Source organism: Cervus elaphus, chromosome 11, assembly GCF_910594005.1.
Source record: "Cervus elaphus chromosome 11, mCerEla1.1, whole genome shotgun sequence".
NCBI lineage: Eukaryota > Metazoa > Chordata > Mammalia > Artiodactyla > Cervidae > Cervus > Cervus elaphus.
The window spans coordinates 97,714,882-97,740,516 of NC_057825.1; the positions used below are offsets into that span (position 1 = coordinate 97,714,882).

The 25,635-nt window shown below is 43.7% G+C and overlaps 1 protein-coding gene across 8 annotated transcripts in view; it reads left to right on the forward strand.

Annotated features, from left to right (window-relative positions):
• The window catches only part of AFF3 (AF4/FMR2 family member 3), a 612,117-nt gene that overhangs the window by 441,617 nt on the left and 144,865 nt on the right, over positions 1 to 25,635 (forward strand). For 5 of the 8 annotated variants that reach the window (XM_043918598.1, XM_043918593.1, XM_043918592.1 and 2 more), the window contains one exon: positions 5,926 to 5,979. The exons of the other annotated variants lie outside the window; for them this stretch is intronic. In XM_043918598.1, coding sequence (XP_043774533.1) covers positions 5,926 to 5,979 — 54 coding nt within the window. The remainder of the gene's footprint in view (positions 1 to 5,925; positions 5,980 to 25,635) is intronic. 8 annotated transcript variants of the gene reach the window in all.

A 25,635-nucleotide genomic window follows, 5' to 3' on the forward strand; every position in this document is an offset into this window, starting at 1 on the left:
CAGTGGACATGAATTTGACTTAAATTCTCGGAGACAGCGAAGGACAGGAAAGCAGTCCATGGGGCTGCAAAAAGTTTGATGTGACTTAGTGACTGAACAGCAGCAAGAAGTTTACAGAGTTCTCCTAGTGAAGCTGAGGCTGTGAAGAAAAGGCTGAGTGGTCAGTTTTCTCCAGAAATGTCAGCTGGAATGTTCTCTTCCCCCAGCCTTCAGACTACAGAACCAGAGGCCAACAGTTCATGGAGTTCTCCCCAGAGGTGAACTCCAAGCCAGGAGTTGGCTGGAGAATTCACCTCCACCGCTGCTAATTATGTTAAACATCTTGGAAGACTTGGGTATCACAGACAGGTGGAACAAAGTGGGTCTAAATGATGTCCAGAGCTCCTTTCCAGGTGTCTGATGTGTACCTGTGAGTCGTTTATAAAGGTGAGAGGTGACCCATGTTACATCAATGAGTTTATATCAACTCTATCAATTCAGGCTACTGTATAACAAACCACCATCGACTCAGCGGCATATAAACAGCAGAAAGTTATTTCTCATAGTTTTGGAGGCTAGGAAAGCTAGGATCAAGTGCCGGCAGGCTCAGTGCCAAAGCCAAAACTTCCTGGTTTGCAGGTGGCTATCTTCTTGCTGTGTCCTCACACTGCAAAGAATGGAGAGACAGGAAGCTAACGCTCTTGTGTCTCTTCTTATAAGGGCATTAATCCCATTCATGCTGCTTCTACCTTCATGACCTCATACTTCCCAAAGGCCTACCACTTAATACCATTACATAAAGGGTTAGGATTTCAACATATAAATTTGGGAGAGGGGGCACAGCCCATAGTTATTTATTAAACATATCTTATGCCCATTGTAGAATTACCTTAGAAAATGTTAAATATGGAGGAAAAATATACAAAGGAACAGTTATGTGCTAAACATATAAAGAGATCTCTCACTTATGCATGTGCTTTTAATAATAAGATTATAGAAACTAATCATATAATAGGTTTCGGAATTTGAGAGATCAAAGTCGATTTGAGAACTGTTACTTACCAAAAGAGGTTATTTTCTTTTTAGAGAAATCTGAAACCTTCCTGATATTTATTTTGGCCGTAGCAGTCCGTGTCTAAAATGATGAACTATGACTGTTCTTTTAGCCCATGAGGTACCTTCCCTAGAGACTTCCTTTCTATATCTGTTTAAGTCATTTGCCAGGATCCTGTCTGCTAGGAAAATGAGAAGTCTAGTATAGGCCCTTTGTCTAGAGAAAAGTGGCCAGATCCCGTTTCTCCAACTCTTAGGCACAGAATAAAAAATAACCTTGGAAGGCCGTTTAGGGCTCCTTGGACTCCCTCCTTACACAGATGAAATTAGATTGAAGGCCTTCGAGGGGTGTGGTGTGTCCCGTGGATATGGAGGGAAGATCTTGACCCGGCCTTCAGGGACCAACTGGTCCAACCGGGAATGGGCAACATTGCTGAAGGAGAGGAGGGGTCAGGAAGTTGTTCTACCTGAGAAGGAAATTAGATGTTGCTTTGTGTTGGTTGTTATTCATTCAGTCATGTCCAACTCTTTGTGATCCCAGAGGATGTCGGGAAGATCCCTTGGAGAAGGGAATGGCTACCCACTCCAGTATTCTTGCCTGGAGAATTCCATGGACAGAGGAGCCTGGTGGGCTGCAGTCCACGGGGTCACAAAGATTCAGACACAACCGAGTGACTAACACTTTCACTTTCACTTTGTGTTAGTTGTACTCTCAGGTTAAAATACTAAATGAATCTAGAAATGTAGATTGGAACTTATGCCATCCCAGAACAAGACTGCAAACCTTAACTTCCATATCCTTACACCAGACTGAAAGGCCCATAGTCCCAGAGATCATAAAAGAAAATTCTTCGACCAAATAGGAAGTCTGATCCCATCTCCTGTTTGGTTCCCCTGGACTCATGCTTTCTGTTTTCTTTATACCTGGATTTCATCCAAGCATATCTCTCCTCAAGGTGTCAGCTAGGTCAGGGTTTCTCAAGCTTTTTTTTTTTTTTTGTAATTTAAAGGGTTTATAATTTAATTTTGATAAAATACATATAACATAAAATTTACCACTTTAAGCATCTTGAAGTGTACAGTTCAGAGGCATTAAGTACATTCACATTTCTGTGGCTACCATCACCACCAAGTATTCCCAGAGGTCTTCATCTTCCCAAGCTGAAACTCTGTTCTCATTAATACCAAATTAATAAATTGCTGTAGCCAATATCTCTCTGTTTCCTCCTCCCTCTAGCCCTTGGCAACCACTACTCCACTTTCGGTCTCTATAATTTTGACTACTCTAGGCACCTCACAGAAGTGGAATCAGACAATATTTGTCCTTTCATGTCTGACTTATTTCACTTTGCATAATGTCTTCAAGGTTCATCCGTGTTGTACCATGTGTCAGAATTTCCTTCCTCTTTAAAAATGCATTTTCTTTTTCTTTAAAACTGAATAATATTCCATCGTGTGTATAGACATTTTATTTATCCATTTATCCATCAATAGTCATTTGAAGTGTATCTACCTTTTTGGCTGTTATGAATTACACTGCTTCGAACATGAGTATACAAATATCCCTTCCTGCTTTCATTCTTCGGAGTATACACACATCTCAAATTTTCAAACATAACCTTCTCAGTCAGCCATACATCACATCCTGTGAGAGTGTATGTTTCAAACAAAAGTGTCACAGAACATTACCCGCCGTGACACTGACATTTTCTATTCTTAGTATTTTTTTTTAATGCAAGTCAAACCACACAAATTCATTTTTGTCAACCCAGGTTCACAAAGCATAGTAAAGGTTACTGACCAACAAACGAGATATTAATAACTTGTGCCGAGGGGGTGAGGGAAGAAAAGGACATGCCGTGTTTGTAGCCCCGGCTCGTCCCTGATGAGGGTGAGCTCTTCCAGCCTCCTCACAGCCTGGAGAGAGAGTTCTTCCTTCCCACTGTACAGGGGAGGAAACCAGGCTTGTCTAAAGATCTGCCTCCACGGAGTCTGTCTGCTGTGGAGCCTCTCTCTGGCCCACCCTGCCCGACAGGCTAGTTTATAGGGAGCCCTGCAGGACTCCCCTCAGAGAACCCAAGGCAGTGTAGTAGAGCCAAAGAAAACTCTGACTCAAGGGAGTGACAACTCAGAAAATTTCAGGACCCATTCACAGCCTCATGGAGCATGTATCTGGGGTGAATGCTGTACGGGAAGGGTTATTTTTCACCAACCTCTAACTCAACCAGCGAAGCACCTACTTATTTCACTTGATGATTAAGGTGGACAGTCTGTGGAAGTGAGTTTGGCACCTTTGCAATGAGCTCATTCAGTCCAAAGAGACATTCATTAGTAAACTGGAGCGTCTCTGTATTCAGTGTGGTTGTAGCAGATGGCAGTATTTTTCTGAGTCACTCTGGCCAAGGGAGACTGTGGTAAATCAATAATATTACCATATGTATTGATGGCAGTACATAATCAATAAATATTGCCTGACATTAACAGAGTGATTATGCTTCATCCAAATGTTTTCTTTCATAAAGCTGCTTCACATTCTTGTGTTGAAGCCCGGCCCAGCATTTAGAACATAATACTTATTCAGTAAAAGATTATTAGTGTGAGTAAATGAATAAATGTAGGGTAACAGACAGGCTGGTTTGAATACATCCACTGTGTATTTCGTATATCTTCTTTCAGAAATACCATTAGCTTGATTTGCTCTTTCTTTTCTGTGGATTTTAATCAAATGTAAATCTGCAAAATGCAGAGCTTGTATATTTACAACCTGAGTTTTCCCCATCCCTCCCACCCCCAGATCACAGATTCTCTTTGCACTCCATGCCTCTCTCTAACGCTGGTCCCTTCTCAGGCAGCCTGGTGCCAACATGAAATTCCCATGCATTCAGTGCCTGTTTAGAGCCTAGCACTCTGCCGGACACGTTGTCTTATTTCAGTCTCACAACAGTCCAATGATGTTACTACATCTCATATTACAGATGGGAAAGGCAAGGTCTCAGTGAGTGAGACCTCCCAAGCTGGCAATGACAGAGCTGAGATCCCTGTTGGAGGCACTGCTTTAGGTCTGGTGCAGAGAGCTCATGAGGTAGGATAGGAAGAAAGAAATCCTGTTTCTGAGCAAAAGGCCGGCATCTCCCTAAAAGCCCTGACTGCCTGCTCTCCCACCGTAGAGTTTAGAGCGCTGTAGCCCCAGAGCCCAGAGGAGGCTTGCGGGCGGAGTCAGGAGGAAGCCTGGTTACAGGCCATGAGTCACAGTGGTGTTTCTGCACAGCGATGGAGGTCTTGGAAATAGCAGGGGCTGGACTCTGGAATTCATCTGACAGTCCAAGAAGCTGGCAGACATCAAAGGACAGTTCCCCAGCCCTGGCCCACCTGCTCACCTCAAAGGGCCTTCTGCTGTTGGCAGAGTGTGTCTTGGTAAAGCAGTGTTCACATGATTCCCCTGAAGCATGTAAAGTATTTAAGCCTCTGCCCTCAAGTTTCTGCCACAGAGAATTCCATCTCCACTTTGAGCTTCTTAAATGACTGAACAGTACAAATGGTCTTCCCAGGTGGCGCTAGTGGAAAAGGATCCACCTGTCAGCGTGGGAGATGAAAGAGACACAGGTTCGATCCCTGGGTTGGGAAGATCTCCTGGAGGAGGAAATGGCAACCCACTCCAGTATTCTTGCCTGGAAAATCCCATGGACAGAGGAGCCTGAGGAGCCTGGCAGGCTACAGTCCATGAGGTCGTAAAGAGTCAGGCACAACTGAACATGCACACACAGACACACACACACATACACACATAGAAAGGGACAGGGACTGTAGGAATAACGGACAGGTGACAAAACGTTCACACATATGCACTCACCCTTCTGTGTGAAGAAGGCCATTCCTGCTTTAAAAGTGATGGCTCTGCGGGATGTAAAGCATTTCTTTCAAATAGTACCATGGGGGTATATATTTATCATGATGAAGAGGTTACAAATACTGAATACTAACTGTAGACCAGACTGCATGCTGATGCTTTCTAAAACTCGGAGGGTTGTACAATATATAACAGTGATGCAGGGACAGCTGGCGTAAACTGAACACAAGATCACCCTGTAGACGAGTCAGTTCTTTGAATCCTCATAGCAACTCGAAAACATTGACAGCATTAGAATCTCCCTTCTTATAGGTAAGGAACCCAGGCTCAGAGAGCTCACATAGGTAGCATGACCCAGCAAGGAAATTCCCCTATAAGTGTCAGACTTGAAGGCACCCTTTCTTTGACACCGCCTCAGACTGCAGAAGCACGGGCTGAGCTGGAGCCCTCCGCACACGGGCTCAGCCGCCGCTTCCAAACACAAACAAATGAAGTTCTGCGTCACCAGATGGCAGGGAACCCGGCAACTGGGGACTGTTTCATTTGAAAGTCTGTCTAACACTAAACTGAGAGGATTGAGTTAGATTAATTGGATTGTAGGGATGGGGGAGAGGGTATTATTCATTTGCTTTTGGAGTTTTGTTAAGTAAGGAAAATTAATAAGCAGGGTGAGACGAGAAGAACAACCAGGAGTTGGGTAGAACTGGTGACCCTACAGCCTTACTTCTTGAAACAGGGTGATGCTAGTTTCAGAAGCAGATTCCTCTAAAAACAGAGGACTTTTTAATGAATAAATGCATAAAATATCTTTATTTTTAATTTTGAAAAAATAGATGTTATCCATTTGACCACAAAAACAAAAACAAAAAAATCTTTTTTTTTCTCACTAGTCACTTATGAAAATGGAGATAGTCTCTTACTTTTGTGAGTTTTGTTTTCCTGCTGACAGTTTTGGCTAGGTCGTATGACTCTCACCCCTTAAAGTTACTGAGCATTTACTATGTGCTAGGCACTGTTCTAAGATTTTACTCATGTTATTCTCACAGCTCTCTGGGATGGTTATCCCCATTTACAGATAAGGGAAATGATGCGCTGAGAGGGTAAGTAATTTGCCCAGAGTCACACAGCCATTGTGTGACAGAGCTGGGATTTCAACTCATTTTGCCACCTGAGCTCACGCTTTTAACTGCACTTCTCTACAGCCTTCATTTCCGCTATTAGACTTCAGATTATTTCCAAATACTGAATATGACTGTGTCTGTAAACTAGAGAACAGCATTTCTAAATTGTGTGATACCCCTGGGAGTACTTAGATGTTGGAAAATACACTTGAATTAAGAATTAGCATAATGTGTTTATCTTATCTTTAAATGTCTGTAGCATATCATTATTTTTATTTTCCCCTCAGAATGTCCAAGAGGTGATCATTTCATTACATTTTGAAGTACATTTGAATTGTTCTTCTTTTTTTTTTTTAATCATACCGTTCCCAATCATGCTGTACAGTCTCAGAGTCAGAACAGCAGAAACCAGTGCCTTTGAAAGCATTAAATGTGAGGTTCAAACTTGGAAGAAAAGTGAGCCGTTAAAACTCAAGTGTTTGTATGGTATCTGCTTGCACTAAGATCGCGTGTTGCCTGAGGGACCAGTTTCACAAGTTCTGGATTCCGGTGATACTGGGTCAGCCCTGGAGCTCTGAGTGGACTCCTTCAGTGTCAGGATGTGGTACCCCCTGTGGATCTTTTATTCAAACTGGATTGATCAGAAATAAACTGAAGTAATGCCATGGAGAAGGCTGTGCCTAGACCAAAGGCATTCAGAAGGACAGGAGTGGAAATGTCTCTTCTGCCAGGAGTTGTAAATGGAAGTCTTTGTTGTTTCATGTCCCTCTGTTTAACCTCTAAACTAGGATTGCCAGATAAAACACAAGACACCCAGTTCCATTTGCGTTTCAGATGAATGAGGAATAGTTTATGAGTGTAAGTATGTCTCATGCAGTATTTGAGACTTAGCCGCTCAGTCGTGTCCGACTCGTTGTGACCCCATGGACAGTAACCCACCAGGCTCCTTTGTCCATGGGGATTCTCCAGGCCAGAATACTGGAGTGGGTTGCCATTCCCTTCTCCAGGGGATCTTCCCAACCTAGAGACTGAACCCAGGTCTCCTGCATTGCAGCAGATTCTTTACCAGCTGAGCCACCAGGGCAGCTCAAGAATACTGGAGTCGATAGCCTGTTCCTTCTCCAGGGTACCTTCCTGACCCAGGAATCGAACAGGGTCTCCAGCATTGCAGGTGGATTTTCTACCAGCTGAGCTATCAGGAAAGCCCCATTTGAGACATACTTACACTTAAAAAAACAAAACAAAACCAAAAAACGGGTGGGGAGTGTGTATTTTTTACCTGAAATTCAAATTTCACTGGGAATATGTATTTTTATTTGCTAACTCTAGCAACCCTGCCAAGTCAGACATAGACTGTAGGTCCAAGTGGACTCTAATTTAAATATATAATTTATCAAAGAATAGAAGAAAAAGAGGGGAAAGGTGGGAGAGAAGAGAGACAGGAGAGAGATAAAGTAATGGGAGAGAGAGAAAATAAGAATGAATTCAGGCAATCTACCAAGCAAAATAACTAACATTTTGCAAGAAAGAAATTCTAAAACAGGTCATAAGATGGAAAAAGTCTGTTTCACAGACTCTTTGGCCTGAACATTGGCCAAAAAAAAAAAGCAGGCATCCTATTAACATGTGAATACCAAAGCTCATCCAGGAATGGAAAGATTTGGAATTTGAAGGTTCTTAGTTTTCAGCTTGGTTAGAATACCCCCAATTCTTTATTAATTGCAAGGAGGATTTTGCTTTTTCAGTGAGATGCTTTGGTAATTCTATATCAAAGAAAGCTAACTTCCGTTTATGTAACTAAGACGCATTTGAAACTTCATCGGTCGTGTTTTGCTTGCTTGCTTACGCTGACATGCAAAAAAACTATCAGATGCCAGAGACGGAGGAGAATTTACCTGTTTAAAAATCACACAGTTCTTCTGTGAAGCATGAAAATGGCTTTTTTGTTGTTGTTGTTAAGTGAAAAATATTAACTGACAGCTCAAGTTTTTTTTTTTTTCTTTAATCTCTAACCAGACAAATTACTATAACCAAGAACTCTCTTGCCTTAATCCTGGACACGTCACAGACATGACACTGTTCTGTAGGAGATGGCTTTTTAACTGTGGATGAGGGAAAATAACCTTTGGAATTTTTAGGATGTTATTACAAGCAAGTTTACTAGTTTTTGACTTACTAAGCCACAGCTGGAGCCAGCCTTCATCGGGGTAAGAATATTTTCATGCTACTATTATCTTGTTCATATTTCAAGCGTAGGATTATTATGTTGGGGGGAATATGGCCTTTGAGGCGTGTACTGTCTGTTGAGAATGCAAATGTGAATGTCCTATAAAAAGAGAGAGAAACTGACAGCTTCCGTCTGTGCCGTAAACTTAAAAGACTCCAACAGATGAGGCACTGGGGCTGTTGGAGCAGGGACTGGATCACACCACCATTTTGGATAAAAGAAAATGTTTCTCTGGGAGGTATTAAAAGGGCTGGGCTTGCAGCCTCTCTCAAAGCCAGACAAGCGTGTGTCAGGCTCTCATTTCTGTACTTGTTATTGTATTGTTGCTGCTGCTTTAAAAAAAAAAATCAACAGAAGAGGGCAAGGAATTTTCAGACCAAATTAATTGTGAATCTACTTGATCAGATTTTTGTTTGAATTAGTGAAATGTGGCTCTTTCTACCACCTCGTCTCTGTTCTGCATCTTACTGTTTCTTTCATAAGGTTCAGTGTGTGGTTAGTTCAGAGAAAAAGCAATGTTTTTCTATATGCTTTCACTTAAAGGAGATGCAAAAACAGTTCCAAAGCCAGTCTCTCTCCAACGAGCAGAGCTGACCTCCCCACCGGCCTGGCTGCCTCGGAAATGCATTGACAAGTCACAAGCAATCATATCAGTCCACCTGCAACAGCCAGGCTGGGAGCAGGCGCTGTTTTGATAGGAAAAATGTCCACAGGAAATTGTCAGGTGATGTCAGGAACAGAGAAGCAGTCTGTATGGTGACTTCAGTATCCTTCCTGACCAGGTTGCTTTTTCAGTCCCATCTCCTCACTGTGGTTCTTAACCAGGGTGCGCACCAGATCTCCCGGGGAGCTTTTGGAAATGTCAGTAGCTGTGCTGTGGACTCAGTGCCTGCCCCTGTCATTCTGATACACGTCTTTGGTTAAAAACATGCTTGGAGGTCTCAAACCCAGATCACCATAGGAATCACTGAGGAGGCTTTACAGTGCAGATTCCTAGGCCCCCTCCACCAGAAATTCTTATTCACTGGGGCTGGGTTTGGGCCTAGGAATCTGTATTTTTTAAGTTTCCCAGTTAATGTTGCTGATTAGTCAGATTTGGAAACCCCCTAGGCCCCAGCGGAATCACACAGATTTCAACAAGAGAAGCATCATAGGTTAAAGAGAAGAGTAACCGTGTGTTCAGAGGCTTTGGAGCAGCATCCTGTACTTGCTTTGTTTCCACCTTAAATTTTTCCCTAGCTTTGTGCCCCGCTGCTTCCTCCCATCCCAGAGGAAGAAATGCCTGATCCATTTCCCTTCTGATTCCCTGACCTCATCTCCTCCCTCTGTCCTTCTCCAGCCCCGGTTCATTCTTTCCTTAGGTACTCTTCCTCCCAGCCTGCAACATTCTGGTGTTTTCCCAAACCAGAGCAAATAGCCACACCCGTCAAGCGTTGTGGCTGCCGGGCTCTCCTGCTTGTTCTCTCTCCCATCCTCGGACCTCCCGTGGGCCCTCCTTTCTGCCTTCCTGTCCCCTGAGTCTGGTTTCTGGCATCTGGACTTGTGTGCCGCCATGACCTCCGTGTCCTGGGCCCGACCAGTGGCCCTTTCCCAGTCCCTGACTTGCTTGGCGTCTTTGCAGACTATGCCTGCAGCTCATGCCTGCTTTGAACCATCTGCTCTTTGCTGTCCAGCTACACTCCCTTGATTTGTTTTGTTGTTGTTGTTTTTCTTACCAACGTTCGATCTTTGATATGTTTCTTTTTCTCAGCAGCCTCCTAATGGTGATGTCATCCATTCCCACATCTTTTACTCTCGCCTGTGTCCAGGAGCCTCCCAAATCAAGATCCCTAACTCTGATGTCTTCCTCGAGTTCCTAACCAGTCTTTCCAGCCAGTCACCAAGACCGCACACTCTTATGTGTTCAGAACCTCACATTCCTCTCCATTCCACCACACCCCCCGGCTCTTTCTCTTTCATTAGTGCTGCCACCCAGAGTCAAAACCATGGACTCTGTCTCCTTCCTCAGCTCCAGAACCCAGTCACTTGCTGTATCCTTTCACATTCTATTTCCACAGCTTCTCCTGCGTATAATAATTCTATTCCTTTATGTCTCTGTAGCCATACCTTTGTTCAGGCCTTCCCTGCTTTGTTCCCAGGCCTCTATAGAAGCATGATCTTCCTGCTACCAGTTTCTTCATTCCAATTATATGACTAATTTATCTAAAGTACATTTCTGATCATGCCAAAATGTGAGTCAGCTAGGGATTAGCACACTGACCTGGGAACATAATACACTGCATGATCTAGAACTGTGTACTTTGTTCTACTAACTGGATGATTTAGGGGCTTGAAAAGCAATAAAGGGCAAGAAACATGATTAGTTGCTTGTTGGTTTTAAGGCAGCAGTCGATGGGGTTGCACAGAGTCGGACACAACTGAAGTGACTTAGCGTAAAAACAAATCCTAAAAGTGGAGTGGCTATTCATGGTGGGATCCACAACTTCTGAGACCAGTACTTCATTTTACCCAATTATAGCCACAGGTATGATACTATATATTGAATCTGACCATCTACCTAGGGTTTTTATCAGACATCTGAGATCTGAGCTATAGTGAATGGTTATATTCTTATGTTTCTTTAAACTAAATTCATGTTACATGAAGTACCTGCAAGCCCAGTGCCTATACAAATAAGATGTTATTGGTACAGGAATGGCTTGAGACCTCAAGGTCACACCTCAAGTTCAGGAACCACAGGACCTCATATTTTGGACCCAGACTTCTAAAGCTATATTCTGATCCCAGAGTAAACTGTAGGATAAAGGGACTTAAATGGAGGTAAAGTTTCTATACTTCAAAGTGGATGCCAGTAGACTGATAAGTTATCTATGTGTATGGCACTACTTAAAGCAACCCCTAAGGAAACTATACAAAGTACCATATTAAAAAAACACCATGAATAAATCAAAATGAAGCTCCGAGAAATGTACTAGTGAGCCATTGAAGGGGAAAAAGAGGAATAGGAAGCAAAAGGAATAAACAGTGTACAATAGACAATATGGCAGAATTATGCCCTAACATTTTCAATAATCACATTAGATGTGAGTGGTCTAAATACAGAAACTAAATGATAGAGATTGGTAGAGTTGATTTTTTTTAATGACCCAACTATTTACTGTCCACAAGAAACTCAGATCAAACATAATGACATAGGTAGATTGAAAGTAAAAATATTAGAAAATACATCATGTAAAAATTAATTTAAAAAATCAAGAGTGGCTATATTAATATTAAAAGGTGGATTTTATAGCAAATAAAATTACTAGGGACAAATAGGGAAATTACATAAAGATAAAAGGGTCAACCCACTAAGAAGATATACCAGTTGGAAATGTGTATGAAGAAATAATAGCACTTCAAAATACGTGAAGCAAAAATTGATAGTATTGAAAAGATAGATAGACAAATCCACAATTATAGTTAGGACTTAACCCTACTTTAAGCAATTAATAGACTACTAGACAGGATATAGAGGAACTGAACCATACCATCAAACAACAGGATCTGATTGATGTTGATAGAACACTTCACCCAAGAACAGTAGGATACACAGTCTCCCATGGAACATTCATGAAGATAAGCCTTATTCTGGTACATAAAAAAAAAAAAAAAACCTTAACAAATTTAAAAGAATTGAAATCATAGTGTGTTCTCTCACCAAAGCAGAGTCAAGCTAAAAGTCAGTAATGGAAAGACAACAGGAAAATTCCCAAACACTTGGAAATTAAACAGCACACTTCTAAATAAATAACCCATAGGTCAAAAAGGAAATTTCAAAGGAAATTTATAATATACATAGAAAGAAAAATTATGCACACAAAAAAGACAGCATATCAAGATTTGTAGGATACAGCTAAAACAACACCAATATGTAAATTTACAGCACTAAATGGACTTCCCTTGTGGTTCAGCTGGTAAAGAATCCTCCTGCAATGCAGAAGACCTGGGTTTGATCCCTGGATTGGGAAGATCCCCTAGAGAAGGAAAAGGCTACCCACTCCAGTATTCTGCCCTGGAGAATTGCATCAACTGTATAGTCCATGGGGTCGCAAAAGAATTGGACATGACCAAGCAACTTTCACTTTCACTTCACTTTCATAGCACTAAATACTATGTTAGAATTGAGTAAAGATCTGAAGTCGATTATCTAAATCCTACTTTGAGAAACTTGAAAAGCCAAGACACGCAGAAGAAAGGAAATAATATAGCCGAGAGCAGAAATCAATGAAATCGAAAACAGGAAAACAATAGAGAAAATTAATAAGCAAAAAGCTGGTTCTTTGAATAAATTTAAAAATTCTAGCATGATTGAAGAGAAGAGAGAAAACACAAATAACCAGTATCAAGAGTGAATTGGGAGTATCACTTTAGACCCTGCAGATGTCAAAAGGATAAGATAATCCTGTGAACACTCTACACACATAAATTTGATGATTTATGTGAAATGGACCAATTTCTTGGAAACAACAGATTATCAAAACTCAGCCAAGTTAAAATACTTAACCACAATGAAGTGAAGTGAACGTCACTCAGTCATGTCCAACTCTTTGCAACCCCATGGACATAGTCCATGGAATTCTCCAGGCCAGAATACTGGAGTGGGTAGCCTTTCCCTTCTCCAGGGGATCTTTCCAACCCAGGGATTGAACAGAATAGCCCTGTAACTATTTAAGAAATTTGTTGTTTAAAATTTGCTTCCACCCTGAAAAAAAAAAAAAAAAACTCCAGGTTCTGATGGTTACACTGCAAAATTTTACCGTATATTTAAAGAAGAATTAACATTAATTTTATATATTCTCCCAGAAAAAGAAAAAGGAGGGATCACTTCCCAAATCATATGAGGCCATTTCCCTGATGCCAAAGCCAGGCGAAGACAAAAATGAAAATAACAGACCAATATCTCCCATAAACTAGACATTTAAAAAAAGGTTTAAGAAAATGTTAACTTAAATCTTACATTGTATGAAAAGATCATGCTCATGACCAGGTGGGATTTACTCCAGGTATGCAAGACTGGTTCAGTATTCAAAAATCGACCAGTGTAATCAACTATAGCAACAGGCTAAAGAAGAAAGGGCATATGATTATATCAATTGATGCAGAAAAAACATTTGATGAAATTTAACACCCAAAAAAAAAAAAAAACAAAAAAAAAGAAATTTAACACCCATGCATTATAAAAATTCTCAGTACTCTAGGGGAACTTCCTCAACCTTGCAAAGAACATCTGCAAACCACAGCTAACATCATACTTAATAGTGAAAGAGCGGATGCTGTCCCTCTAGGAGTGAAAGCGAGATGAGGATGTTTACTATCATCACTCTGATTCAGTGTCATCCTGGAAATTCTAGCCTCTGAAATACGGCAAGAAAAATAAGTATAAGACATATATTGGAAAAGAAGAGATAAAACTGTGTCTATTTGAAGACAACATGCTTGTCTATATAGAAAATCACAAAGAACCTATCAAATAGAACTAATGAATAAGTTCTATAATATTACAGGATGCAAGATCAACACACAAAAATCAGTTAGGCTTGTATATGCTGACCACAAGTAGAAACCAAATTAAAATATACAATACTATTTACAGTTGCTTCAAATAAAATGAAATGCTGAAGTGTAATTCCAACAAAACATGTACAAGGACTCTGCGATGGACATTATAAAATGCTGATGCCTAAATGTCTAAAACGTTCTCACATGTTGCCTACGAACATGTCTATCAGAACCATGAGGTATTCTCTTCTAGCAGAAGAGTGCTAACTCTGATCCATAGTAAGCCTTGGAAATTGCTGGGTAAATGTGTAAAAGATTAAGTGCTCAAATGGATAAAAATTATTGGCAGCATGGATACTGATAAAGTTTTCCACTGTCTCAGTATCAAAAGCCCAAGAATGCCAGATTCCCCAAGTGAGCCAGGGTGCTTGGATTGTTTTTCGTGAAAGCAGCTAGCCAGGATCAACACCCTTGGAGTAGAGCTTGAGGTGGAATTTCCAAATCCTGTAAACATTATGGTGACAACCACCCAGCACCCCAGTGCTGGATAGCCCAAGGCGTGAGTCACAGGCAGGCTCTTGGACAGTCAGCAGGGGAGAGATGCCCAGGTTGGCCCCAGCACTCCATCATTAGTGGTGTCAGAAGACACGTAGCCATGGGATGGAGAAATGAGCTTTAAAAAAATAATAATAAGCTGCTAAAATAATAGTCCAAAGGCAAAGAAGAGAGGTTCCTGGCTAGAGATTGTTGTTGCTTAGATTAGATGAGTTTTCAAACTGGGAAGAAGTTTAGAGATGGTCTGGTTCTTGGAACTTTGGGTTAGGTCCAGAAACAACATAGCATTGCCCAGTCCTACAGATGATATGCACTTGGAATTCTATTTTGAACAGGCTGGGAATATACAGAGAAGTTTTAGAGAGAAAAAACATACATAGAATGTTAGAGATGAGACCTTGTCATACAGGCAGTAGATATATTCAGTTCAGTTCAGTTCGTCGCTCAGTTGTGTCCAACTCTTTGCGACCCCATGGACCACAGCACACCAGGCCTCTCTGTCCATCACCAACTCCTGGAGTTTACCCAAACTCATGTCCATTGAGTCGGTGATGCCATCCAACCATCTCATCCTCTGTCATCCCCTTCTCCTCCTGCCCTCAATCTTTCCCAGCATCAGGGTCTTTTCCAATGAGTCAGCTGTTCACATCAGGTGGCCAAAGTATTGGAGTTTCAGCTTCAACATCCATCCTTCCAATGAACACCCAGGACTGATCTCCTTTAGGATGGACTGGTTGGATCTCCTTGCAGTCCAAGGGACTCTTAAGAGACTTCTCCAGCATCACAGTTCAAAAGCATCAATTCTTCAGCGCTCAGCTTTCTTTATATAGTCCAACTCTCACATCCATACATGACCACTGGAAAAACCGTAGCCTTGACTAGACAGACCTTTGTTGGCAAAGTAATGTCTCTGCTTTTTAATATGCTGTCTAGATTGGTCATAACCTTCTTTCCAAGGAGTAAGTGTCTTTTAATGGCATGCAAATTCCTAGTCAGGTATTTGTTTAGTACTTCATTTATGTTCATAAAATAATGTCTTTCAAAGCACTTTATCACATTTTCTTCAACAACAACCTATAAAGAAGGTTGGGAATTGGGTTCTTTATTCCCATTGTAAAAAAGCCACAAGGAAGTTTAAGGCTAAATAGTTAACATTAGAACCAGGAGGAGAATTCAGATCCTCAGATCTACCAGTCATCAGCTCTGAACATGTGGCAGAACTGCCAGACCCTGAAAACAGTTATCAGGACTTGGATCCTTACTAGGACCTATTTTTTCTCTTATTTTCATCCCAAGGACCTTTCTTTCAGAACAGAACGCTTTGCTTATCTAAAACAAAAGTAGCCTTTAGAGTAGAAGTATGTCTGGAAGCATAACTCATCATCTTATTCATTGCTCTTTCTTACCACATTTTCCTTGTAGACCTGAAATTTCCATATCTTCTTTCTCTATAAAAACTCTGGACTCTTAACAGTCAGTCTTTGAGTTGGAAAGTTTATTTCAAGGTAGAATATCCACAATTCCAAACACACACATACACACCACTCCCACACCCAGGTCAGGGATGGGCAGAAGGCCATCTCATGCCACAGACAGGTCTACTCAGCTGCATATGTGGCAGGAAGGACCCCACATGGCCGTGAGTATTCTCAGATCTGCAGGAACCTGACCTGAACTCGTGAAACGTACCCCTCACCTGCTTTCCCCTCCTTCTTCCAGTCTCTACTTAGAAAGAGCCAGGTGGGCTTTATTTCCTGGAGGTGGGAAGAAAAATTGAGTTGAGAGACCTAACACCTTCAAGTCTCCATGGTAGGGCAGGGGTCTCAGAAGAAATAGATGGTGGGAGAGAAGAGCAAAGAGCAGAGAGGCTGGCCGCCTTCTTCTCCATGGCCGTCAGTAATCCCACCAGAACACAGAAATTACACGCTGTGTCATACCACGTGTAGACCTTTCATTAGTCCAAGTTCTGGGCTTCCAGAGACCACGTGCCTGGTGCTTAAGGGAGAACAATATAGAACAGTAACAAGCATAACTTGATCTCTTTCTTTTGTAGAAAACAGAGTGAGGGTAGATGTAACTGTGCGTGTTGCTGACATACTCCCCGGATTATGAAATGCATAATACCTTTTCTATGGAACGCAACTTAAAGTTTAAATGACAGCATACAGGATAAACTTGGTTTATAATTGCATACTATTTGGCGGAGATGCAGTCACTTTAGCTTCTTGTGTATAAACCACCTGAGACTTGATGCTGTTAAATGACAAGATGCTGGTAGGAGGACGTTGGAGATTGGTGTGACATTAATGAAATTTTTTATAGTTCTTCTGAGAAGCCAAGATTTTAGGTGATCATATGTCAAATAGACTTCTCAGGCAATTCATTTGAGAATTTTATCTACGTCCCTCACTAAAAAAATAATCAGTTTTGTTTGAATGGGCTTGGATGGCTAACTGGGGCGAGGGGCACCAGGCTTTGAGGAGTGGGTGCCTCCACGGCGGGGCTAAGTTCTGGATGACTCATGTTTAGTAAGTGCCTTATTGGTATGGTTTGGGCTGTCCCCACACACATAGGTCATCTTTTCAGAGATTCTGGAGAGTTCTCTAGCCAGAGAAAAATGACCCTGTGATGTTTATTTTTGCAGACACTTTATTTCAGCTTCTTCATCAGCTCCCTTATTTTATGGCATTCAAGTGTGTATAAGTGCTTGCAGAGTCTCAGGATTAATCATTACAAATGAAATCCAATCTCTGACCAATAAAAACAAGTGAAAATGTAGGGCTTTGTTGTTAGTGTGAGAAATCTCTTTATTACGGTTGTCGAAACTAAACGTGTTCATTTATAATGAAAAGAGTGGGGGCAAGGATAGTCCCACCTGCTCCATGCCTTGAAGCTATGGGCACGCATGTAAAATCAGAGTTTTTACGGGAAAACTCGTACTCCAGATTTTCCCTTGCAGTGTCAAGGCATGCTTCCAGCCTTTCTTAAAAGATCTAACTAGAGAAGAACGTGTTCGTGCTCATAGATAAGGCACCTGGCCTAAATCCCCCGGTTGTTGGGAGTCAGATTGTCCAGGGCTAGAAACACTGAATCTATGAGAGTCCCAGGGAGACTCACCCAGCACAGAGCTGGGAGTAGGGCCTGGGAGCCACCCTCCCACCCAACCCTGAGGCCCCTGGGGAATCTAGGGCTGCACTGCCCAGTCCAGGAGCCGCCAGGCACAGCTGCCTGCTGAGATGTGGCAAGTCTGGACTGAGAAGGTTGTTAGTGTAAAATACGCTCCAAATTCCAAACACTTGGTACCAATAAAAAGTGAAAGGTCTCAGTAATTTTTTATTGATTTTGAGTGTTAGTCCCTCAGGCGTGTCCAACTCTTTGTGACCCGGTGGACTGTAGCCCGTCAGGCTCCTCTGTCCATGGAATTCTCCAGGCAAAAATACTGGAGTGGGTAGCTGTTTACTTCTCCAAGTGATCTTCCCAACCCAGAGACTGAACCCAGGTCTCCTGCATTGCAGGCAGATTCTTTACCATCTAAGCCACCAGGGAAACCCTTTTATTGATTACATGACACTATTTAGGATGTATTGGGTAAATAAAGTATATTATTACAATTACACTATTTCTTTTTATTTTTTTAGCACTATTACTAGAAATTTTAAAGTTACCTAGGTGGCTCACTTGATCCTTCTGTTAGACAGTCCTATTGTAGGCAGGCATCAGGTATGTGAGGGCGGACGGGGGGGGGGGGGGGGGGGGGGGACTTATGGAAAACAATGCAGATGATTTGAAACTGAGGACTCGGCATTTCTGTTCTTAAAAGCCCTTGTCTGCCCCACCAGCTTCTTCTGCCTGGCTTCCTTGGGTAGCTTCAGCATCTACCCCACACTAGCCTGCTGGCCCCCCTCTTTGCCCTCTGCCCATTCTGCCCACAATCCAGACACCCTGCCTTCTATGGGGCTGAGCAGTGCTTCTCCCTGACCGCTCCACTTGATCCACTCCAGGCACTCAGCAAAACACAAGTGTCTTTGGTCAGCAAGACCCATCCTTCTTAGAAGACTTTCTTTTAAATACCAACCCACAGCCTCTCTCTCAATCCATAAACTTTAAAAGCTCTGAACACTTGAGGTTTTTAAAAATTCCTCTGGCAGAACCAATTAAAAGTGATGTGCAGCTTTTATCCCACTCCCTGAGACTATCTTGTCATTAGAGCACCCAGACCCTGCCTGAGATGGTGTAGGCTGTGTGGTAGAGGCATTGGTTTGCTTTCCTAAAATACAAAGATGTTCTGAACCCCAAACACATGCAGACCTGAGGGTTTCAGATAAGGATTGTGGACCTGTTTTTCCCTTAAAATCTGGCTTTGCTCTCTCCCAGCTTCCCATCAAGTCCGCCCTAAAGATCGTCTTTCTGAAAGACAGGGCTAGGCAGGTCCTTGTCCTGCTCTCAGTCCTTTGAAGGATGCCCGCAGCCTTCAGGACCAGAGCCCAGCACCTTCACAGGTGTCCGGGCTCCTCATCAGCTATCACCTGCTGCAGACCTGGTCCTCAGACAGGGGCTGAGGGGACTCAAAAGACACTTGAAATACCATCTCTGACCTCAAAGCAGAGAGGTAAAGCTCCAGGAAACATAGTGAACAGTAGAAAAATTAAGTGCCTAGGTGAATGAAACCAGCTACAGGTACAAGCAGAAGAAGAGAAGGAAGAAGCCAGAAGCACCCAGCCTGGGTCCCGGGCATGGGGAGGAGGCAGGCAGGCTGGGCAGGTGCAGGATGGGGGTGAGGGGACAGGAGAGGGAAGGGAAGGGGTGCAGTCCCCCGGTCCCTCAGCTGGACGTCTGCCCTCTCCAGATACTCACTGAGGGCAGGCCTATTGCCTGCCTTTCCAGGGGGCCCATGCCATCGAAAATTAAATGAATTCCCTGTGTTTGTTCACTTGAACTGATTCCTTAGCTCCATATAACCAGATGTTGAAGTTCATTACTTCTGTCCTGGTGTCAGTTAAGAAAGCAGATTGGAGCGTGCTAAGCCCAAGTATAATCTGCCAGCGGGATTTCCCGCCTGCCCTCACCCCTGGATTACTCTTCAAGTTGCCATAGGAATTAGTGGTGACTCTTTCGTACCCTGCAATTCAGTTTCCATTTATTGAGACCTTACTCTATACGAGGCTCCGAGCCTACACTAAAACCCTCATTTATGCTATGATTTAAAATCTACAGAATACTTTCATCTACATTATCTTACTCAACCCTTTAAAGTTGAGGAGAGGTGTATTATTTATTCTCAATGTATATTCAGAAGTGGAGACCTGAAAAGGTTAAATTGCTCAGGACCATAGAGCTAGTAAGTAAGTGACAATGTTAAAAGTCAAAAATTAACTCCAGACACAGCACTTTTTCCTGCATAGGTGTCAGCCACTTCCTCTTCATATCATACATAACTTGAGGAATTCAAAGCTTTCTTTTAAGTAGATAAGTTGAACATTCGAAGGTCATTGAGGAGGTGTGGAGGCCTGCTCACAACTGACCCAGAAATGCAACTGTTCTTATTACTTCTTAAAGCAATGTTGACAACGTTTAGCCTCTTTCTCTAATATATTTTAAGTAGGCTGAAAATCAAAATGATACCCCAAATTTGTGAAGGAAAGGTTGACCCAACCAGATGAAATGGCAGAGCGGATCAGGGGAGGCTGAAAATACTTTGTGCGTAGCAAGAGTGATCCAGGGTGCTGGCTCATGAAGGGAGATGCCCTCTTGTGGGGACATGGGGGACGGGCAGTTGTGCATAAGTATTTAGAGGATAAATCCCCTAGATCCGAAACTGCAGTAATTCTCATAACCAAGTGATAAACTTTTGATAATGTTTCATTCCTGGGAATACAGAAGCCTTTGTTCAACATATTTTCTTTCAAATATACCATTCTGAGAGAGTATTTTGTATTCTCCTCTATAGAGGTGGACATGGACAGCAAGTATCACCACCAGATCACCAAGCTGGTAAAGAACCCTAGAAAGTAGAGCCAGAAATCGAATCGCTTACACACCAAGCCCCCAGCTTCCTCTGGGCTGCCCAGGGGCTGACTGCCCAGGGTCCACTCTGACATAAGCGCCCTGTGTTTACACCTGCTGCCTGATCAGTGGGGTGAAAAAGTTGGTCTCTCGGGCTCTTCTGTCCATGGGATTCTAGCCATTCTCTTCTCCACGGGAACTTCCCAACCCAGGGATTGAACCTCGGTGTCCCACATTAAAGGCAGATTCTTTAGCATCTGAGCCACCAGATCAGTGGGGTGAAAACAGCCAAATGGGTCATCCTTCAGAACTTGACCTTGAGCCCACAAAATCCTTTGAGTGTTTAAAGCACCCATCTCCAATTTCTTGGCCGGAGGGTTTTTTGTTTTTTTTTTTTTTTTTTTTGGTTGTGCTGGAGCCTAGTTGCTTTCTCTAGCTGCAGAGAGCTGGGGGCTACTTTTTGTTGAGATGGTACAGGTTTCTCATCGCAGTGGCTTCTCTTCTTGCAGGGCATAGGCTCTAGGCACACAGGCTTCAGTAGTCGTGGTACTTGGGCTCGGCCGTTGCAGCTCCCAGGCCCGAGAGTGTGGGCTCAGTAGCTGTGGCACACGGGCTGGTTGCCCCGAGGCATGTGGAATCTTCTCAGATCGGGGGTAGAACCCCTGTCTCCTGCATTGGCAGAAGGATTCTTATCCACTGTACTACCAGGGAAGTCCTTGCCTGCAGAGTTCTGAAAAGCACATATTTACACAATGAAAAGGCTGGGTTTTATTTATGTAAGATACCTTAACATTGGAAATAATGATGGGAAAAGAAAGAGGTATTGTGAGTGCTTTACTTATTACCAACCTAAATGTAAATAAGGCACCAAAAATCACTGGCTTTCATGTTCATTCTTTTTTATTTTTTTCATGTTCATTCTTTAAAAAAAAATTGACTTTATTTTTGAGTAATAAGGGAAAGGTAGAAGGAAGTATTTACTTGGTGTCATAAGATTTAAAAAGTCATTTCCCTGTTGTCAAGGAACCAGCAATAAACGTAGGACTTACAAACTGCAGGATCTAGGAGGCAATGCCATTTCTGTAATATCCACTAATGCTTTCATTTTTCTTTGGTTGAAATCACCCTGGCTTCTGAAAAAAGGAAAAGCTTAAGTGTTTTTCCTTAATAGAAAAAGCTTAGAATTACTGTAAATGATGATCTTAGGTAAGAAATCCTAATGGTATTTAAACTCTTTCCATATGAAAGTTAGATTTGAGCACATCCGGGTTTTGCACTATCCAAGCGGGGGAAGAAGGTTTCTTTCCAAGAATATGATTGAAATACACACAGAGAAAAATACAATTTTCTTGCACAATCACATTTAGAGGTACCCATTTGGAGTAATGATCTTAACGTTCCTATCAATTAATAGACTTGAGTTGCAGTTAGAATGGAATTCTCATCGTGACGTCGTCTTAGCCCTTTTCTCCTGTTCTACTGCCCAGCTGTTCCTCTGTAACCACAGTGGTCTATTTCTGTTCATTTGGTTCAGTTGAGAATCTGTCCAGTTAAGTTCCTTCTCTGTCAGGGGCCCCATGCTCAGCCCTGGACATGACTGTGAACATGGGAATATGACATTCTCAGCCCCTGCTCAAATGACATTGACCCTGTGGGGCTAGGGGCTGAAATGGAGAGAGAGCATTTCTGTGCAAGGTGTCAGGAGCCATGAGAGAGGGGTGCGTCGGGATGGGCGCGGAGCCCCCACAAAGCTGCAGCAGCTCCAGCCCCCTCGCACCGTGTTTCACCTGGTACTGACCACCTGACTGGTCCACAGGATGTGAGGAGTTTCATTCATCATCTTGGTCCTTCAGCCAGGACAAGGGTCCGTGGTGGTGCTCAAAGATGGGAGACCAGAGCAGGTGGACTGCCTGTGGCTTCCTAAAGGAGCGTATCTGAGGTGGACCCTCAGAGGTGTGTACAGTTCAAATGACAGAGGTTGGGAGCAGGCTGCAGGTGAGGACGCAGCACCCAGAGATTTGTAGGATATGACTTGCTGCTCCTCCTCCCCTCTCCTTGAAAACTCCTCCGGGACCTTCATCAGCCCGTCCTCCTTATGCTACCTGTACCTCCCAGGCACAATCCCCACCTCTGACCACAACAAACTGATAAGCTCTTCCCAACCCTCACTGCGGTTGATGACACATAAGAGCAAGAATAAGGAACAGTGCTGCTGAAGAAGGGATCAAGACCAAAGAATCAACAGAATTCACTGTCCTGTCCCCTGACCGGAGGGGCCCCCTGGGCTAATGGGAGACCTCTACAGAGGCCAACATTGGATTTAACAGCTGGAGACTTTTCATGCCTTGGGACTCAGTTCTGCAGGGGAAAGAGTTAACAGTGCTTGAGATTTTCAAGAGGCAGGCTGGGCCCGGAGAGGTAGGGGGTGGGCCCTGCAGCGATGGCCACACCCTCCCTAGGTTTCAGCAAAGCTGTTCTGACCTTGCACTCCAGCAAGCTCAGCCAAGCCTCAGGGACTGATGACCAGTCACTGCTTCCAGAAGTTCCCAAGGAGAAGGGAAGAAGGCTATGCTGAAATGTCCTTAAAGGCTTCTGAGTTCTAGATAACATTAACCTCATGTTAAATACTAAGTTAATTGAATGAACTTAGCCTTTCCCTGATTCCTGAAAGTGAGAAACTGTTAGTCACTCAGTCATGTCCAACTCTTTGTGACCCCGTGGACTGTAGCCCGCCAGGCTCCTCTGCCCATGGAGATTCTCCAGGCAAGAATACTGGAATGGGTTGCCATTTCCTCCTCCAGGGGATCTTCCTGACCCAGGGATCAAACATGCATCTCCTGCATTGAAGGCGGGTTCTTTACCGTCTGAGCCACCCCTGGTTCCCAGTCGCTAAGTAAACATCCTCCTGAAACACAACCTCCCTCAGAATGAGTTTCTACCTTTTTATCTAACAAGCCTCGTCCTAGGGAGCTTTCCCCTTAAGCCGGGTTTTCTCCTGACCCTGCAGGGCTGTCCGCATGTACTGTCACGAGCCTGTTGCCTCTGGGGGCTAAGGTGGCTGCTGAGACGTTTGGGGCCCTGCCCTCCTGCACAGGCTCTCCTCTGCTAAAAGGGCTGGGCTGCCGGTGACAGCGCAGCTTATCAACCACTGGTCTCCGTTGTCACAACGCCCCTGAAGTCCCTCTGCAGAGGATTTCTCTGGTGCACAAGTTCATTCACGGCCTCAGTCCCCTAACTGTAGCCTGAGGGAAATGTCTTTGGGGAAGGCAGGTCAGAGGAAGCAGAGAAATAGTCCAGGGCAGGGGTGTGGGGGGAAAGGACACAAGGGCACTCTATCACCAGATGCTCCAAAATAAAACCCTGCCCTGGACCACAGGCTGCAGGAGTTGGGCCCCTACACGTGTCTCTGGTGGAGTTTCGTGACGGTGTCTGCATCTTTCGTGAAGATAATTTGGGCACAGATATATTGCAAGATCCCTCATGGAGCTCTCAGAGTACCCCCGAAACTCTAAAATTTCCGGAAACTCACACTCAGCTGGGGGGACAGAGCTGTGATGGGGAGCCTCCGGGGTGGGAGACCAGCCTTGGGAATCGGGCAGCCTGAGATCTCCCTGGAACAGGGAGTGCAGTGCAAGTGGGAGGGAGGGAAGTCTGGCTCCGATGGTCCGATGGGGAGGGGAAAAGGGCGGTGAGGGGGCCTGCCAGGGCTGGAAGGCACCTGCTCAGCCTCAGCTTTCTGAGGGCCTGGCCCTCTAAGCCACAGTCGAGGTCAGTGCCCAGTGAGTACAGGGGAGCCAACTGCCATGAGTTGAGGCCAGGCCATGAGGAGGTTTGTGTACTTTAGAAGCAGCAGGGACCATGAACGTAGATATGAGATGGACTGAAGCAAGGTGGGAAATGGAATCTAGAGGAATGACGGGGGAGAGGGAGTAAGCGATTACAGTGAGACCTGGAGTGAGAGAACGGGTGGAGACAGAAATGGGTTCAAGAGAAAGCTGAAGAAGCTGTAAGGAGGAGAGAGGGGAAGCCAAACTCCGCATGCAGGTGAGCAGGTAGACATGGAATTCAGCAGTGAATGTTGGATTTTAGGTGGGGAGGTAGTGGGATCTGGTTTGGGGCATATCACGGTGGAGGATAAGGTCACAGTGGTCATCCTTGGGAGCAGATGAAGAGATGAGAGGGTGTAAAAGATCAGAGAGTGGGAGCGGGCAGGATCCTAGGATAGCATCAGCTTCTGAGGAGTGGCCAGAAGAGGTGGATTCATCAAGGAAGTCCAAAGTTAAAGAGACCCTCAAGAGGCCAGAGAGCCATGCACAGAGCATCTCTAAGAAGGAGTATCACGTAAATGTCACATAAGTCAGAGTGACCAAGCAAGACCAAGAAACAAGGGTGTCCCCTATACCCTTAATGGGTTGTGCCTGCATATGCAGATATCTGTCACCTGGAAAAAATTCTACTTTTGCTGGTCAAGAATATGAATGCTTTGTTAGGACTTAAAATGACTATTTGGCCAGAATTTAACCACTTTTGCACAGATAATGACAAGCCTTTGATTTGTGCCTGTAGCTATCATGGAGACACGTTGCAGCTCCACCCCTTAGCTGTGTCTACAGACTACTCAGTCTAGCACATTTTTGGGGGGCACACCGGTGTGGCATGCACAACTTTGTGGACCAGGGGCCCAGGGATTGAACCCATGCCCCCTGCAATGGGAAGCACAGAGTTTTAACGCCTGGGCCACCAGGGAAGTCCAAGCTCCCAATCCATCCCTCTCCCTTGGCAACCACAAATCTGTTCTCTGTGCCTATGAGTCTATTTTGTAAATAAATTCATTTGTGTCATATTTTAAATTCACATAAAAGTGATATCATATGGTATTTGCCTTTCTCCTTCTGACTTTCTTAGTATGATCATCCCTAGGTCCATCTCCGTTGCTGCAAATGGCATTATGTCATTTTCTTTTTTTGGCTATGCCATGGCTCCTAAGGCTTGTGGGATCTTAGTTCCCCAACTAGGGCTTGAACCTGGGCCCTTGACAGTGAAAGCACCAAGTCCTACCTACTGGGCCACCAGCGAATTCCTTCATTTTTCTTTTTTTTTTTTTTAATGTTTTGGCTGCACTTGGTCTTCATTGCTGTTCGTGGGCTTTCTGTGGTTGCAACGAGCGAAGGCTACTCTATAGTTGCAGTGTGGGGGCTTCTTACTGCAGTGGCTTCTCTTGTTGCAGAGCACAGGTTTCAGGGTGCACGAGCTTCAGTAGTTGTGGCGTGAAGGCTCGGTAGTTGTAGCACACGGGCTTTTGTTGCCCC